Here is an 18,803-nt window from a genome sequence, read left to right on the forward strand (position 1 = left end):
AGGCTTAAGTTATAGTCAGTATTTAAGATGTGGTCCAGGGAAAGTCATCGCCTTCATGGAATTATTAGGATCCCCTCAAGAACATGCAGTATGGAAGGGCATCCTAAAAAACATGTATGTATAAGATTGAAAGCAGGGAAGACAGTTTGTCATCTACAACTACTTAGGTTAGCATGAATTTATTTACACATTTCTTTAATGAAGGAAAAGACTTGTTGAAAAACAGTTGTTACCTTGAAAGGGTTGGAATTAAGACGAGTTTACTTATCAGTATTGATTGCCTAGCCTCGATAGTCAATATCATGTTGATACACAAAATACAAATCAAAAGCAGACCAAGTGGGTGACATGGCTTATAGGGCCCACCACCTACTCTAACATCAGACAAAAAAAGATTATGCAGCACTCCAGTAGCATGACAAAAATTCTTACCTATCAAAGGACTAGATAGCTTAACACCTTTATCAAGGTTGATAAGGACTCTGTGCTGCCATTCCTTTGATGATGTAATAAAGCATCAATGTCACTCTGCTGGAGTGCTTAATAATCTGTTTATTTCTACCATTGGTACTTAGACATCTGGAACACACCATGTTACATGATCAAACCATGTTACTTCATCGGTCATTTAAAATCAGCATCACTGACTGACTTAAGTGAGACACTCTTTGGTCAGTGGACTGGGCCTGCCTAAGGTTCCAGTCTGTAACTTGTCTCCTCCAAACACAATAACCAGATTTTTTATGATATTATATTCGGCAAAATAAAAACACTATCACAATGCCAAGATATTTATTTTCATAAATGAATACAAATTTGTGATTGGTTATATCCACCCCATTTGTAGTGCTGCTGCAAATAACATTTTTCTTTAGTATAATGATTACCATAATAGTAATAATGATTGCCAGATAGCAATTTCAGTGCTTCATTTCAGGGTCCTTTTAAATGTGAAATTTTTCCTAGCCAGCCCCCCTTAAAAATGGCACCAAGAGGAGTTAATCATGTTATTTTGTCGAAATAGGATACACAGTCCATATTTAACTATACAACTGACTGCACTGCCTTGTAAAATGAGTCCACTTGTGTAAAAAGAATTGGGGCACTTAAGTTTACCCATTTAAGGAAACACTTCCTAGCCCTCTTTACCAAAGTTTATATCACGTGAAGGACCAGGTAGTTTGGTTTACAACATTAAGCGAGTTTACCAGGGATCTGTTGTAGGCTTAAGGAACTCCAAGCATACCTGGGAACTTCAGAGAACAGGCTACCCAGAGTTCTCCCCTTCTGATGGAGTGGCTTAATGAGAGGGTGTGGCTAGCCCCATGTATAATTAAATTGATTGGGAGGGGAGGGGAATAAGGCAGGTAGTGGGTGTGGCTAAGCACCACTCCCCTGCCTAAGACCACAACAATGATCTTAGAAAAAGACACACAAATATTATGTATATTCAAGTATATGTGTAAAGCATGGATTAATTAATAGAACATTCCGTCACCTGTCATTTTAACATTCATCTTTATTTTAGTTGGGCAACATTTTGATTCATATTGGTTTTAGAAATAGTCTAATTTGAAGAGCCGAGACACAAAATATTCCAGTTAAATGAGAAGTCTTACTTGGTTTAAAACTGTAACAGTCAATTTATCCCAATTATTATTGACAGACTAAGACAAACTAATAAATTTGTAATCTTTAAAAAAAATTCCCATTATTATTCACATTTCACAATTTTTTTTTTCCATAGAAAACAATTTTGCTGCAAGCAAACTAGGCATGTGTTTAACATTCCTGAGCACTATTGTTTATATCATATCCCTGGGTGATATAACAGGCTCTGATGTCAATATGTTATGTATATACACACAGAAATAGAAATATATATATATATATATATATATATATCAATTGACTGGCACTGAACCTCAAACAAATTTCCTTTTTCACTATTACCTCAGTATTAATTCTGGATTTTTGAAAGGGGCAAAGCCGAACAGTCTGGAGCCGAAAGTGCTTGTCGTTCACTACTTTACTGTTGTCGCGGTCTGTAATGGGGGCCTCCTGCAATACAAACACTTATTTTACAGCCAGATTACCCATTCCCTCCTTTTCCTTCCTCATACCACAGTGACATTTTCAAGGATTTTTTGTTTTGGAATAACATTGAGGCACAAGTTTGCTTGCGTAGGTATTTTTATCAGAGAATTAAATATATTTTCATAACAATAGTGTTTTTTGTCTCTATAAAGAAATGTATGACGTAACCAGTTTTTCTTATTCACACCTTTCAAGATCACATGCCCTTATTTTTCTAAAAGTTCTGAATATTTGTTGTTTTTTATGGTAACAAAACTCATAAGAAATTGTGTTTGCTTAAATATAACATTTTGTTCAGGTTTACATACCCGATTGTATGTATAATTGTTTTCAAAATGATTTGAAGCCAGCTTTATAAACCGCTCAAATGTATGATATCTTATATACCCATAGTTATAAGTCAATGGTTAAAAACCGAATGACTTACCTTTAATGTCAGTTACTTCCATTAATATAGGTGTGATTTGATATTTGTGTTTTATTGATTGTTAAAGCTAATTTGAAACACAAATGAAAAGTGTAATTTAAAAAGTTTAGAAACATATGTTCATGTTGATGAACTTTCGCTAGTCTACTGATTTATAAAAGCTACATTTATTTTTTGATATATACAGTGCTGTAAAGAAAAATATTTGCCCCCTTCTCGGTTTCTTGCATTTTTGCATATTTGTTACACTTTGTTACAGATCATCAAACTAATTTAAATATTACCATATTGGCCCGATTTTAGGCCGCACTTTTTTCCTAGACTTTAAGTCTTTAAAGTGGTGGTGCGGCCTATAATCAGGGTTTAGCACAGGGATGCGCAATTCCTATTGCCCGGGACATGCAGTTCCAGGCGCCGGGCAGGTGTTTTTTTTCTTTTCATTTAGCGCTGCAGGAGACCTTATTCCTCCTCTCTGGCAGCCGGAGGACTTCTGTGCAGTGTACGCAGACAACCTCTGCTGCTGCCAGCACTTCTGCCGGGGCTTCTATGAAGGAGCGCCAGCGTTACATGACCTTCCGGTGCTCCACCATAAAAGCCCCAGTGGCCAGCAGGAGCGGAGGTTGTCTGAGTGCATCGCGCAGACGTTCACCGGCTGCCAGAGATGAGGATTTCCTGCAGCACTGCAGGGGACTCTGGCAGCTGGTGCAGTGCGTGCAGACAACTTCCGCTGTTACTGGCGCTTCGGCTGGGACTTCTATGACAGAATCCCAGCATAGAAGCCCCGGCGAAAGTGGCGAGCAGCAGCAGAGGTTGTCTACGTGCATCGCGCAGGCATCCACTGCTGCCCCTGCTTGACATCAGAGAGTCTGGGGATGCATTGGTAAGTTGGGGGGGCAGAGTGGCATATCAGGGGAGCAGATTGGCATATGTGGGAGGCAGAGTGGCATATCAGGAGAGCAGAGTGTCATATCTAGGGGGTCTGTGGGGCAGAGTGGCATATCAGGGGAGCAGAGGGGCATATTTTTGTTCTTTAAAATAGCACCAAACTTTAAGTGCGCGGCCTATAATCGTGTGCAGACTATCATCGAGCCAATACGGTAGATAAAGATAACTCAAGGAAACACAAAATCAATTAAATAGAACCAGTCTTGCAAAGTGAAGTAGGCTAAAGGGTCTAAAAAATCAGCACATGATGCAGTGAGAAATTCAAGAACCAATGAGAAACAGTCATTGACATTTATCGGTCTGAAAGGCTCTGAGACCCCAGGGAACCACAGTGAGAGTGATTATCTACAAATGGAGAAAACTTTAAACAGTGGTGAAGGAGTGGCAGGCCTACCAACATGTAACATGTAAAGAAATGCAGGTCTCGCTTGTCTCAGTGTCAGTGTTCACAATTCCACAATAAGACAGAGATGCAAAAATTGCATCAATAGGAGAGTTGCAAGGCAAAAACCACTCATGACCGAAAGGAACACAAAAGATTGTCACCTCACATTTGTTAAAAAATCATCTTGATCATCCCCAAGACTTTTGGGATAATATTCTGTGCCCTGATGATTTCAAAATTGGACATTTTTGGTAGACATGAGTCCTGTTATATTTGGCGTAAAGATAACATAGCATTCCACACTAAGAACATCATACCAACAGGCAAATATGGCGGTGGGGCTGCTTTGCTGCTTGAGGACCTGGGTGACTTGCCATAATTTATGGAACCATTAACCAGAAAATCCTGAATGAAAATGTCCAGCTATCTGTTTGTGACCTAAAGCTGAAGCGCAGTTGGGTTATGCAGCAGGACAATTCACCGAAGCCCACAAGCATGTACCCCTCTGAATGGGTCGAAAGAAACAAAATGAAGGTTTTTGAGTGGCCTGGTCTAAATCCTGACTTGAGTCTGATTGAGATGCTGTGGCATGACCTTAAAATGGCAGTTCGTGCTCAAAACCTTTCCAATGGGGCTGAATGAAAACAATTCTGTCAAGAAGAGTGGGCCAAAATTCCTCCACAGTGGTGTAAAAGACTTATTGCCAGTTATCGCAGATGTTTGATTGCACTTGTTGCCGCCAAGGGTGGTAAAATCATTTATTAGATTTAGGGGGTAATTACTTTTAGTGTGACCTACAATTGTCTCTCAAGTGACTAATTCAGAGATCGTTGTATTATGAATAATATTGTACCGGTATAATCACAGAGATATTTCCTTTCATCATGTTTGTTTTTCATTTCATAGGTCCAACTGGCTGGTTTCACCGTGAGATGACGATAACAATTGCCCTGGCTTCTGTCTCAGTAATGGCTGTGCTGATAGCTGTATTTTTCTTCGTATACAGGATATTTGGAGGTATAATACAATGTCTTCTAAAATTCATGGCTGCAGGATCTCATTGGCCTTTGTGAATGTTTAAAACCCTGATTGATCCACCTTTGTGTATATATATATATAATTTCCTGTGTGGGCTATTTGTGCGCACAAAAGAGTTTAGTAGTGTGCTGTGCATTTGTTGTAAATCTGTGTACGCTGCCCCTGAAGAGTAAGTTCCTCCATTGCTGAACATCATTGTTTCCTTCATATTCAATATTTTTTAGTGTTCCAGTCTGTTGTGTTTGTTATTCTTGTGTTGGTCTAGTGGTGACACATATTGCTCGTCTCCTAGGAAACCGGAAGCAGGGTCTTCACAGTATGAATATGATGGAGACTGCAACCTCAGAACCGTCTTTAGATCTGGACAATCTGAAATTGCTAGAGGTAATAGGCGCCTGTTCACAAAGTACTCAAACACATTAAATACTATATTTTTCGGGTAATTAAATGTTAAAACTTCATTAATTGGCAAAGTCAGGCTATCGCAAATATTTAGTTGATTTTGTATATTTGCAACTTTTTAAAATGGCTTATTATAACATAACTTTTTCAGAACTGGGTAAGCAACACAGACAATATAAAAAATTAGACATATAATCTTTTTGTAATGCTCCTTGGCCAACATTTTGGTATTTATTGTAACAAAAGTCCTTATTGGAATAGCTGTAACTCAAGTTTGGAGCCTTTCAATGCAAATTGCAAATGTATTTTATCTTAATTGCTGTCAGACACACTGTGTTAAACATAAATAACCTACCTGTGGTGTTTGTCAGAGTGGTGCCTAATGTATTCCCATCCCATAATCTCTATTTCCAGCTCATAGGCCGGGGTCGTTATGGCTCAGTGTATAAAGGATCTCTCGATGAGCGCCCTGTGGCAGTGAAAGTATTCTCTTTCAACAATCGCCAGAATTTCATCAACGAAAGGAGTATTTACCGAACCCCCATGTTAGAGCATGATAATATCGCCCACTTCATCGTTGCAGATGAAAGAGTGTCTTCGGATGGGCGTTTGGAATATCATCTAGTAATGGAATACTATGCAAATGTAAGTTTAGCTGGTGGTGATCGTTGGATGTTCTCAGCATTTACAAACTACTACATCTGAGAATTGCTGTAGTTGTAGCAGCTTTCAGCCTAAATAAATGAAGGTTTTTTTATATAATATTTGAATATTAGATATGTTTTCTGAGAAAATGTAAAACTGTGTCAAAAACAGAAGTCTCTCTAACCAGGTTTTTTATTCAAAACAAGCTTATTTAAAAATACATTGTAATCTAAGAAAGGTCCAACAATTAACAATTTTAAACAGAAGCGCTAATAGGAGACCTGTAACAAATAGATGTTTTTATTTCAATTAACTTATCCAGGATATACGTAACCAACCAGTTACAGTGAAGTTAATATAATTAAATCTCTATGAAACATCCTCCTGATTTAATTATTGTTTTTGACTGGTCAAGAAACTGATGTAAATCATTATTACCATATGCCAGTATTGTTTAACATAAATATTAAATATTCCCCCAGACATTTAGTTTTATTTTCTCATGTTGTCCAGAGCAAGTAAACACCACCAGCAAGCATTTCAATGATACAATAGGATCCATCCTCTTAGTGGTATTCAATATAGGTTTATACAGTACTAAAAAAAGGGCATCCATGATGGGCTAGTCATTTGTACAAACATCTGGTCTGTCTTGCAATGCTTCATAAATGGTTGTCTCCTTCCATCAGTCATTTTGACCTTTCTGCTAGGTTTATCAGTGGGCCCGGTGGCACATTGTACATGCTCAGAAGTCATCTAGACAGACTATGTTGCCAGCACCCTCTGGAGACAGCTAAATGCTATAATGTTTCTATGATAAAAGCATATGATGTGGTGCATGAAAGAGTAGGAGGGCTTACATATTTTATTGTAAAATAATCCAATATATTTAACATGAATATTCATTTAATTCAAATTAATAAGAATTCCAACGCATTTGATTTAAAGAAATGCTTTTTTTGTTTGCTTAAATACATTACAGAAACCTTCTTGTTCAAATGTTAGCAAACAAATATCCATCTACATTGTGCTAAGTGATGTTAATGGAATTGCACACTTTATGCTGGCAGGATTTAGTTGCTTTTTTCAATCATCGCCAACAGAAATAATCATAGTTGGATTTCATCAAGTTGCTTGAGCTTAAAAACCTTAAAATGGCTTTCACGAAAGCATTAAATGTGCAGAAGTATTCTAGTAAAATAAAGGGTAATCTTGAAAATTTCCTGTTTACATTATTATTTTCCCACATCTAAAGTACATATTTTTTTTGTTCACTACAACTGATGTATATATAAAGGAAAATTAAACATGCCAAACTCTAAGAGCTTGGCATGTCTGCTGTTTATCTGTTGGGGCCAATCCCCTAGTGTATACCCAGGCTGCCAAATCACGTAGAATATAACAAAAGACATGACGTTAATCTCAGTGCTGCATACTTAAACAGGGTGGTGCCGCGTATTATCCATTATTATGTAAAAGGCTCTAATTAATACTAAAAATAATTCTGTTGAGACTGCCACAATAAAGTTACACTGTAAAACTTCAGGGATTTTTGGATCAACCATTAAAAACCGGTAAAGCAGGATAGATAAGTGTAAGGATCCACACTGAATGTTGGGAGGCACCAAAAGAGCTAATTTCCAAAGATTGGATTCTGTAAATATACAAGGTTAGGCTGAGGAGTTTTATGAGCATCTTTCTGCCTGTCTGTCTTTGTATTTAGTATACAGTAAACATGGCATTAAAGTTGTAGCTGTCAACGTATTTAAAATATAAAGCATATCTCTTTATATTTGTGTACATTAGCCATGGAAAGAATGTTCTTCTGTTTGTGCCTACAGGGATCTCTGTGCAAGTATTTAAGCATTCACACCGGTGACTGGCTCAACTCCTGCCGCCTGGCACATTCTGTAACCAGAGGATTAGCATATCTACACACGGAATTACTACGAGGGGGTATGCTAATGACAGGCAATAATTGAATATTACCAGAGATTAATGAATCCTTTTATTCAGATTTAAGATGCATATTTGTTCTTTTTTGATAACGCATGAAGAAATGCTTGATGTTGCACATCCCACCTCTTCATGTTTAGATCTTTAGTTTAAAGGTGGAGAGAAAAGCTGGGCTATTTCATACCCTTTTGTACCAAGTTTATTAAAACTAAAGTCTTCTTTGGTAGCTTCTTAAAGCCAGATGAACAATATATGAATATTTATTAAGACATTATGTATAAACTATTGGAATACACTATAATGTTATCTATAGTAATAACAGTAACATTTAATAGTTTTGTTGATAAAGGGTAGTTTTACCTATGAATTCATAAAATATCTTATGTAATATGCTATGTTCTACTTATTATAGACCTAACTTTAAGAACTGCTGAGTGACTGATGACTACTCCAACTCTTATTAGGGCAATTTGAAGCTATAGAGATGAAACGTGGTAGAAAAGGCTGTGGTAGGCAACAAAATCTTTCTCAAATGAGCTCCTCCTAAGCATAGTTATGCCTCCACAGCCTCATAAAATATTTTAATGCCAAACAGTGACAGAGTTTTAGAAGTGATGACTAACTAAGGAAAAACGTATATAGAAGGCCAAAGGATGATAAATGCAGGATATTGATGTTACTTCTCAAACATAAAAACAATGTCTATGAATTATTACAGATCACTACAAGCCGGCAATTTCCCACCGTGATCTCAATAGCCGTAATGTGCTAGTGAAAAATGATGGAACCTGTGCGATCAGTGACTTTGGCCTCTCCATGAGACTCACAGGAAACAGGCTAGTCAGGCCAGGAGATGAAGATAATGCAGCCATCAGTGAGGTGAGAGTTGTTGCATAATTTTCAATTCCCTGCATGTCAAACCAAGACTACAATTTGTGTTAGACATTCAGAAACACGTTCATCCCATCTTAATGCTAGAGCAAAATTCATCCTGGGGCTGTGTTTGTCATGCTTTGTAGGAGGAGTGTCTAATAGGGCTAAAGCCCAGGCACTATTGTATTTACATTTTATATTTTATATATGCATATAGTATATTACTGGGCTTACTTATTGATTGTTTTGGAATGCCTGTGTGTGGTAATAATTGACTCAATTCTGTTTTAGCTTGTATGGGCTCAAAGTCTCATATTTTGCTTACGATCAGGAGCCATGGTGCTCAAACACCAGTGCGCATATTTAAGTAATATTTGTATATCCATAATTCTGCTTGCCAAGTGTTATACTCTTTTTTTTATTGTCCTGAACATGGGCTACCATTCCTTCTTTTTGTGGAACATAAAAGAATGAACTAAATCCAGGTCAATATACCTGTTTTTAATCTATTTTTCCCATTGCAATCTTTGTAAGGATTACTATTTGGTTAGTTGTCATAATAGATGATAAATTCACAAGAACCAGTAAGGCTTAATGTGTGTTAATGTAATAGACAAGTGTTATATTATCGTTAATTCTCACTCTCCCTATTGTAATAGCACTATGAAATCAGCTGCTGCTCTATAGAGAAAATGTAATGTAAATGGATTTAACTCCAGCATTGAATCCAGCGTAATATGCCTTTGCTTTGTGATACACTTCCATGCATTACACCCCTGCTGGTTTTCGTGGTGTGCTTTGGCGTATTTTGTGTTTCAGTGCTGCATTGATGCTTTTCCCGAATGAGACACATGATTATATTGTGAAAAGCTTTAAGCTTTAAATCAAATACTAAAATATCTACCAGAAAAAGGGCACAGCGAAAATGGTAATTTATTCCAGCATAATGCAGGTGATGGTTTTGTGCTCACAGACCTTTTTCAAGCCATTGTATATTGGGACGAAGCAGAGTCCCAAGAGTTACTTAAAAAAAAGCAAGAATTTAGTGTATACCCAGTAAATACTATTTAAAAGTATAAATATTGGGGGTTCCATCACACAATAGGGCCATATATTGCTTTTCCGGCCCCAGTTTGGCGAGTCCTGTCTTAGTTTTCATGGCTACATTGCTTACCAAGAGCTGAATCAGTGGGACTGCTCTGCATTTTAACCCAAAAGAGACTCTCAAGCTATTTAAACCCACCTCTGGACACCATTAATGAGGCAGCTGTATATTTTATTTTTACATTTTAGTTTTGGAAGTACTCAGATTACTTTATTACAGTACCACAGATAAACCAGGAAATATATATATATTTGTCTGAACACATGTTTTTAAATCAATTTTGAATGATTTGGTTGCGCTCAGACTAGGATATAAAAAAACAAAACATAACTGTAAAATAACTGTGTTGGTGTGTTATTGCTGTAGGTTGGAACTATACGCTATATGGCCCCTGAAGTCCTAGAAGGAGCTGTTAACCTGAGGGATTGTGAGTCTGCTCTGAAACAAGTGGATATGTACGCTCTTGGTTTAATCTACTGGGAAATCTTCATGAGATGCACAGACCTCTTCCCTGGTATGGACTTGCTTAAGTGCACATATTTTTAAGCAAACCGCTTGCAAGATTGTGTTCAGCCTGCACTACTGTTAAATAGTATACATGTAAATGTAGGACCAATACATTGTAGCCTTTTCTGTATATACTAGCATCTTATGGAACATTTGGAAGTTTAGGGAATGAAATGAACTGATTTTCTTTAGTTTTTTTCTGTGTGAAAATAAATTGATTTTTGAAAGCACACTGCCATCTTATGGTTAGACCTATTATTGTTATTTCTTCAATATGCATATTGATACTTATCATTTTTATATCTGAGTCAAGCAAGCATTTAGTCACATCTCAGTGGACCAGATGATTACTGTGAGTCTTTAGCAGGCAACAAGGTTTAACATAAGTAACTTAGTACAGCTGATGGCAAATAAAACAAAAAGCAAAGGTTGTTATAAATTGTCCATTAGATGTGATCTGATCTACATCTAAGTCACAAGTATAGCAAGTATTAGGCTAATGACACACAAACAATGATAATCTTTCATGTCTTTATTGAACACATCCATTAAACATTCACAGTGTCTGGTTTAACAACATCAAACTGCAAAAGCTCAGCCATATTCTTAGGATGTCTGGTGTGAATGGCTCTCTTGAGGTCATTCCACAGCATCTTTAATGAGTTAAGGTTTGGGCTCTGATTGGGCCACTCCAAAAGGAGATTTTCTTTTTTAAGCCATTTTGTAGTAGTTACTGCAATGTTTAGGGTCATTGTCCTGCTGCACCACTCTGCAACTTCTACTGACCTTCAACTGGCAGTCATCCTGACATTATCCTGTATAATACCTTAATAAACTTGGGAATTCATTGTTCCCTCTATGATGATAAGCTGTAAAGGCCCAGAGGCAGCAAAGCAGCCCAAAATCATGATGTTCTATTCACCACTGGGATGTTTTCATGTTGGTATGTGGTGCCCTTTTTACGCCATAGATACTGCTGTATATTCTTCCCGAACAATTCAACATTAGTTTCATCAGTCCAGAAAACATTTTCCCAGTAGCATTGTGGAGTATCAAGGTGCTCTTTGGCAAACTTCAAGCATGCAGCAATGCTTTCTTGAAGAGCATCGGCTTTCTTTGTCGTGTCCTGCCATGGACCCCATGCCTGTTCAATGTTTTATGTATGATAGACTCATGAACAGGGATGTTAACCAGTTCCAATTATTACTCCAAGCCTTTAGCTGTTACATAGTTACATAGGCTGAAAAAAGACATGCGTCCACCAAGTTCAGCCTTTCCCACATCTGTTAATTGCTGTTGATCCAAAAGAAGGCAAAAAAATCCAGTTTTGTAGCTCTTTCTAATTTGGCAACAATTGCTGTGTTGTGCAATTGAAGTCATCTTGGCTGAGCACCCACTTCTAGGGTAGCCAAAGTACTAAATTGTCTCCATTTATAAACAATTTTATAACAATTTCATTTTTAAACTGTGGGTTGACGAGTTACTTTGTAACCCTTTCCAGCTTTATGTAAATCCACACTTCTTTATTATAGGTCTTCTGAGAGTTCTTTTTTTGTGAGGCACGGTTCACATCACCCTATGCATCTTAAGAATAGCAAATTAAAAATGTTTGAGTTTTTTTATGTCAAAGTAGCTCTAAAACACACCTCTAATCCAGTTTTATTCATTGGGCTCCAAGTTTGCTAACTCCTGACTCCAATTAGCTTTCGTTGAACTGATTAGCCTAGGGGTTCAAAATCTTTTTCCAACCCACACTGCGAATTTGAGTGATGTATTCAGTATGAACAAGAACATATTTTGTGTGTTATATAATAATTTGTGTGTTATTAGTGAAAGCAGATTATGTTTGTTCATTATTGTAATTTACGTGAAGATCATATCATATTTTAAGGCAAATTTATACATAAATGGTGGTAATTCTAAAGGGTTCAATTTTTCTTGCCACTTTACATAGTATAACACCTTCTTCTTGTCGGTCAAGGAAGAATAACTACGTTACATTGCGTTAATAAACAAATATCCTTTTTTCAATGTCTGCATTGTGCAGGGGAATCTGTTCCAGAATACCAAATGGCCTTCCAACCTGAAGCAGGAAACCACCCTACATTTGAGGATATGCAGGTGTTGGTATCCAGAGAGAAGCAGAGACCAAAATTCCCAGAGGCCTGGAAAGAGAACAGCTTGGTAAGAGCAGGCACCATGTTAAAAGCCCTATTGTAGAATTAGAAACAATTATGATCCAATATGTACTTGTAGGTAACACCCTACTAGAGCCCATATCTGCTCCACATCCAGTGTGTTGTATCATAATGTTACAGGGTACACACTAATTAAAGCATTAGACCCCTTTTCTGCTACCTAAACTGGTCTTTCCTTATTTTAAAACCTGTACGCACAGATAACACTATGGTTGACAGCACTGTTCAGTAGGGTGAGATTAAGGTTGTAGTCATTGTAAACAATTCTATGTCTAATGTTTTGACTAAAATATATAGTAACCCACAACACCATGTAATCCTATATACCACTCCTGTAATTTTTAAGATAAAAAAAAAAACAGATCTTTGATAAATCTTTTCATAAAGTTACGTTTTATAGGTATTTAGTTAAGGGTGGTATACAATTAGTTTGACTTAACTAAGATATAATTATGCATCCTAAAGAGGAATGTGAAAAAATCAAAAACATATAGATGGAATCATAAGCTAAATAATAAAAAAAAAAACTCAGTGTAGAATCTTTTTCAATTCTATGCAGTTTATTTTACATTCAGTAAGTGTTATGTGTGACAATCTTATGCCTTTAAATGAAACCAGGCTGTTAGGTCACTGAAGGAGACTATTGATGATTGCTGGGATCAGGACGCAGAAGCTCGGCTGACTGCACAGTGTGCTGAGGAAAGGATGGCCGAACTCATGATGATCTGGGAGAGAAACAAGTCTGTGAGCCCAACGATCAACCCAACCTCCACAGTAGTACAGAATGAGCGGTGTGTACTAGTGCAGGGAGACACCAGCATATCCCAGGATTTAAAATCACCAAAAAGGGCTAACTTTGCCTTTAGGTGTGTAGGGTTTGGGCAGGGCTTCACCAAGCCTTTGTATAGTCAATGTATAAATGCATTTTCTGTTGTGCATTTAGGCATTGTTGTTCTGTTACAAACACACACATTTTGATATTATTTAAAAAAAATGTATTACATACGTTATTCTCTGATTAGGTCAGATTCTTAATTTTACTGATCAATGTCAGTGGCCTAAACTTGTCGCTTAACAAGTGATCTGATAGTGGTTACAGATTTTTTTGATTTCACAATATTTATTTTTAGCAATTTTTTACCCAATAACTTGTTAGATGATCAATGATTAAAGACTCTTTAGGTCACTGAGTATCCTAAACTGGTGGGAGCATATTATACATAGGTACTTCATTTTTTCGTATAAAATTGAGTTTAAAGTTATACCCAAATATTATACACAGGTGACTATTATACCTGAGATTTTATGGTATAAAACGTTGTCTTTGAAAGGTAAATTTTTTTTTCTTGGGAGCTTCATGATTCCTACGAATTACCTAATCTTCATCCTTTTTTACGTTACTGACTGCCATTGTTTGAGTGGGATAAGGAGAAGGGAGAGAACTTCAGGACAGGGAAATGTGCAGCCACAAAAAGGACATAGAGCTGCAATAAATCTACTTATGCCAAAGGCTAGGAAGTGAAAGTTATCCTTTTAATAGATAAATGCTTGCCTTTTCTTATTTTATCTCTGTTTTGCTAATATTGTCCATACCTTTTTTTTTTTTTTTACATTATTTTCCTTTTTATGTCCTCAAAGTAACCTATCACAAAGTCGGAGGGTCCCCAAGATTGGGCCATATCCAGATTACTCCTCATCCTCCTATATTGAAGATTCAGTACACAACACAGACAACATTGTGAAGAATATCTCATCTGAGACTTCAATGTCTAGTACTCCTCTCATCACTGGTGAAAAGAACAGGAACTCTATTAACTATGAAAGGCAACAGGCTCAGGCACGCCTACCGAGCCCAGAAACTAGTGTCACCAGCTTATCAACCAACACTACAACTACCAACACCACTGGACTTACACCAAGTACTGGTATGACTACGATATCAGAGGCCCAGTATTCAGAAGATGTACATGGGTTGCAGCAAACAGGGCCCACTCCTGTTTGTTTGCAGCTAACTGAGGAAGACCTAGAGACTAACAAGTTAGATCCAAAGGAAGTAGATAAAAATCTCAAGGAGAGCTCTGATGAGAACCTTATGGAGCATTCCCTCAAGCAGTTCAGTGGACCTGATCCCTTGAGCAGTACTAGCTCCAATCTGTTTTACCCATTGATAAAACTTGCTGTGGAGTCAACAGGGCATCCTGATTTCACCCAAGCTGGGAATGGCCATGCTTGTCTTGTGCCAGATGTTCACACAACACAAATATATCCTCTTCCTAAGCAGCAGAATCTTCCCAAGAGACCTACCAGCCTCCCACTGAACTCTAAAAACTCAAGCAAAGACTCCAGGCTGAAATTTGGGAGCAAGCACAAATCTAACTTGAAACATGTTGAGACAGGGGTAGCTAAAATGAACACGGTGAGTGCTGCAGAACCACACGTGGTAACAATAACCACAGCAACAGGGGGCAGGACAGGCTATGTGAACTCTCAGGGGCCCACAGCCCAGCACTCTAACTCTGCATTAATCTCCAGCACCAATTCCGTGGCCCACAGGGCTCAAGAGATCCTTCAAAATCAGTTCAGAGGGGAGGATAGTCGTTTGAATATCAACTCAAGCCCAGATGAGAATGAGCCCTTGCTCAGACGAGAGCAGCAGGTTGGACAGGACGAGTCTGTCTTAGATCGACTGGTGGAAAGGAGGGAGCACCCTGTGGAGAGTACTCATGTGAACTCAAACAACAATAACAACAGCACACAAAGTATATCTCAAAGTACAGCTCCACAGAATGCTCCTGTAGAGCCCAGGCAGCGTCAGACAAGAAGAGCACAGAGACCAAACTCTCTGGATTTGTCATCAACGTCCAGTATTATGGATAACTGCGGCACACGTAAGTCTAATGTCGATAGCTTGCCATTGCAATCAATGTAACGGTCTATTGAGCGTAAAAGAAATCATACCAGTAGTATCAGCTGCAGAGATGTATCAAGCAGCAGTTTGATGGCAGGTCGTCTGCTACAAAAACAAATGGGCCGGTTACAAAAGAGAACTTTGATCTCCCCAGCTGACTCATTTACAGCACCTCTGAAATTTGCCTTTTCCTTATAAGCAGAGAGCTATGTAGCTTCCACTCTACGTGTAAGGAGCTTCTTCCCTTCTACGTGTAAGGGTAATCTTGTCATAATGACAGAATGCAGGGAGCCCTCTTTGTTATCGTTGATCATACTCCAAAATGGGGTCTGTATATATCCCTGTGTGAAAACCTGCTGGGGAAGAGGAACCCTGTGCACTAAAGAAGTCCCATCTGGGCCCTGGCATCACACAGCACAACAGGCACTGTGTTCCTTTGCAATGCAGGGAACTATAAAAACGACACAGCAGCAATTAGGGTCCCCTGGCCACCAGTGGCCCTAGGGTAAATGGCACTTTTCCCCCATTGTTAATATGCCCCTGAGAAAAATTTGATATTCTATTTGATCTCTAGTTGTAGCTGGCTGCCAGAAAATCTGCACTCCTGTGGAGTTTTTTTAATACATTTTTATTTTAATTAACCTATGCTATTTTTAGGTTGCTTGACTTAGTTTTTGTGTTAATTACTTAGGATGTTTTATTACACGTAAATCTACAAAAGCGGAAAAAAAGGGACATTTCCTCTGCACTGTGACAGGGGTCTGGGCATTTTTTGTGAACTCTCTATATTATTTACACGTGATCTGGAAACTAGAATAAAAGTTGAAGGCTGGAGGCAGCACTGTCTTGAATAGCCATACTTGATTTATCTATAAGGGCGTTCACAAATCTTATTTTTATACCGAATGGATCTGCTAGATCTTCAGTGGGTTTTATTGTTAATATTTCAATATTGTGCCCCAAGCCATTCTTTGTGGTGTGTATGTGTGTGTGTATATATATATATATATATATATATATATATATATATATATATATATAAAAAATATTTTTCTTTTCTGCTCTGTGTAGGTGAGACACTATCAGACACCCGACCTGGCTCAGGTGAAAAAATTAAGAAGCGAGTGAAAACGCCATACTCCCTCAAGCGGTGGCGCCCATCTACTTGGGCTATTCCCACAGAACACCAGGACTGTGAAGTCAACAACAATGGGAGCGGTGAAAGCTTCAGTCATTCAAAGTCCAGCACAGCTGTTTATCTTATAGATGGGGGCACCTCCACCTCTGCCCTTTCAAAGGATGCCAGGATGAGCTGCTTGTAAATGTTCAGCATTTTTTTTTATTTTTTTTTATTATTATTATTTGTTTGAAAGCCTACAAAAACATGGTGGTTTTTTTTCTTTTGGTCTTATCATTCAATGAGCAGATGACAGAGGGGACAAAACATCTTTTTATCATCAATTTTGTACAGGACTTGCTTTTTAACCTCAACAGTTCTGGAGATTCCCATCAATTGATTGCAAAGCAACATATTGACGGATCCTACAAAACTAACTAAAGGTTCAACGGATTTCAGCTATGCAGAGTAAACACAAAAATGCTTATGCTTCCATGTTTTTTTATTTTTTATTTTCATTATTCTTATTGTTCTTTTTGTGTTAAATATGTCTGCACCTTTTTATGTAATATTGATCAAGTTTTTAATCTGCCCACAACATGATTTATAACAACATATATATTTAACAAAGAAAAAATGAAATATTTCACCATGAGGATATTTTCATTCAACAATAACCAGCATTGCTGGTCATAAGGTCTCTAAGACCCTAAGAAATCTAGCAGACCAGATATTGTGCAGCAGTGTTGTGCACACAATTTTATTTTGTATACTGCGTTTAGTCTGTATGTTGGTGTTAAAGCTGTACTCATTTCAGGAGAAAAAAATGTTCTCGAACAGATCCTAAATCACTGCTTTTTCTTTTAATAGATAAGACTTTGCACTTTTAGGTGGAAGCACTGCGGGTCATATTTAAAATGTTTGCCCCTTGAATATGTCCCTTCTCCAGTTTTTTAATCCATAAACTAAGAAAAAATGTTGCTTCCTTCACTGTTTGGGTCTGTAAAAAAAAAACTTAAACATGCCCAAGAGTTAGAGAGAAAAGCAATACCATTCCGCAGTTGAATTAGGTGCTTTTAACATTGAATTGTTTAATTTCTTTTTTTTTTTAAAAGAATGATGTTAAAATTGACAATATAAAAATGTATATATAAATATATATGATAATTGAGTATAAAAAGAAAAGACCTTACAAGAGTAATATTTTAGCCTATATGTGCAAGATTGGACACTTGTTTAACTGAGTGCTTTACCCTTTGTACCCTGACTTTTCTTGTACTTGGTTGAAATGTGCAATGGTCTATATTTTGCTTCACGCTTTAATGAAAAATATATTTCACTAACAGTACAGTGTTTTCTGCCACGATATTGTGAATATTTTTACATCATTTTTCTTACCTGAATTCTTGTTATGAGTTATTCCTTTCCCCCACACTGTGGTCTGTGTTTCCAGCACCTGGGCCATTGCTGGTTTTGTCCTGTGAACAAGCTTTAATTTTATATTTTAATATATACATATATATATACACAGAGTAAATGTATGCAAAATGTCAGTTTTCAAAAAAAAACAAAAAAAACTTTAAATGGACACTATCAAGGAATAAAAGAGCTTTGCCTGTGCATGAAGATGGCCTGTGGTGTAAACAAGTTTAGTACTGCAACAAAAATGTTGTTACTCTTTTCTTTTTACATGTTATTAATCATACATATTAACTCCTTTGTCTGCTTTCTCTACTACAGCACGACCACAGCTCATGTCTTTGCTTGTACAAAGTTTTTGCAGTGGATCAGTCAATTAGTAGGGGTTTTATATCACAAAAGATCTTTCGAGAGAAATTAGACCCAATTTTTTTTTTTATAGTAGTCTGATTTGAATTAATGATTCAAGAGATTGAAACTTGCATTTGTATAGAAAACAGCATTTAACAGGGTACACTTTTACTAATTCTGGAATTAATATTGATCTGAGAACTACTAAGTGTAGTAACGTTTTCATGATAGTGTCTCTTTAAAGAACCAGTGCTACTTTAACTATAATAGCAGAACCAACCTGTGTGTAACCCCTTTCTTGCCAGATAACTTAGAAGTGGAGGGGTTAATAATTTACATGTCATCCCAAAGCAGATAGTAAAAAACTAATAAGCATATTACAAATGTCCAAAGGGGACATAGCCTGAGGCATCCCTAGGGGGCAGCTTTA

General features: G+C 37.3%; 1 protein-coding gene across 1 annotated transcript in view; it reads left to right on the forward strand.

Moving 5' to 3' along the window:
• LOC149287568 (bone morphogenetic protein receptor type-2-like) overlaps window positions 1-16,808 on the forward strand; it is a 43,028-nt gene extending 26,220 nt beyond the window's left edge. The window contains exons 4-14 of the mRNA XM_089492763.1: window positions 4,761-4,871; window positions 5,185-5,276; window positions 5,709-5,939; window positions 7,781-7,895; window positions 8,614-8,774; window positions 10,240-10,387; window positions 12,428-12,564; window positions 13,197-13,369; window positions 14,217-15,466; window positions 16,178-16,180; window positions 16,558-16,808. Of these exons, the coding sequence (XP_089348889.1) occupies window positions 4,761-4,871; window positions 5,185-5,276; window positions 5,709-5,939; window positions 7,781-7,895; window positions 8,614-8,774; window positions 10,240-10,387; window positions 12,428-12,564; window positions 13,197-13,369; window positions 14,217-15,466; window positions 16,178-16,180; window positions 16,558-16,808 (2,672 nt within the window). The remainder of the gene's footprint in view (window positions 1-4,760; window positions 4,872-5,184; window positions 5,277-5,708; window positions 5,940-7,780; window positions 7,896-8,613; window positions 8,775-10,239; window positions 10,388-12,427; window positions 12,565-13,196; window positions 13,370-14,216; window positions 15,467-16,177; window positions 16,181-16,557) is intronic.
• The last annotated feature ends 1,995 nt before the right edge of the window (window positions 16,809-18,803 follow it).

Source organism: Sceloporus occidentalis, unplaced genomic scaffold (genome assembly GCF_023333645.1).
Source record: "Sceloporus occidentalis isolate IW3139 unplaced genomic scaffold, rSceOcc1.0.p SCAF_59, whole genome shotgun sequence".
Taxonomy (NCBI): domain Eukaryota; kingdom Metazoa; phylum Chordata; class Lepidosauria; order Squamata; family Phrynosomatidae; genus Sceloporus; species Sceloporus occidentalis.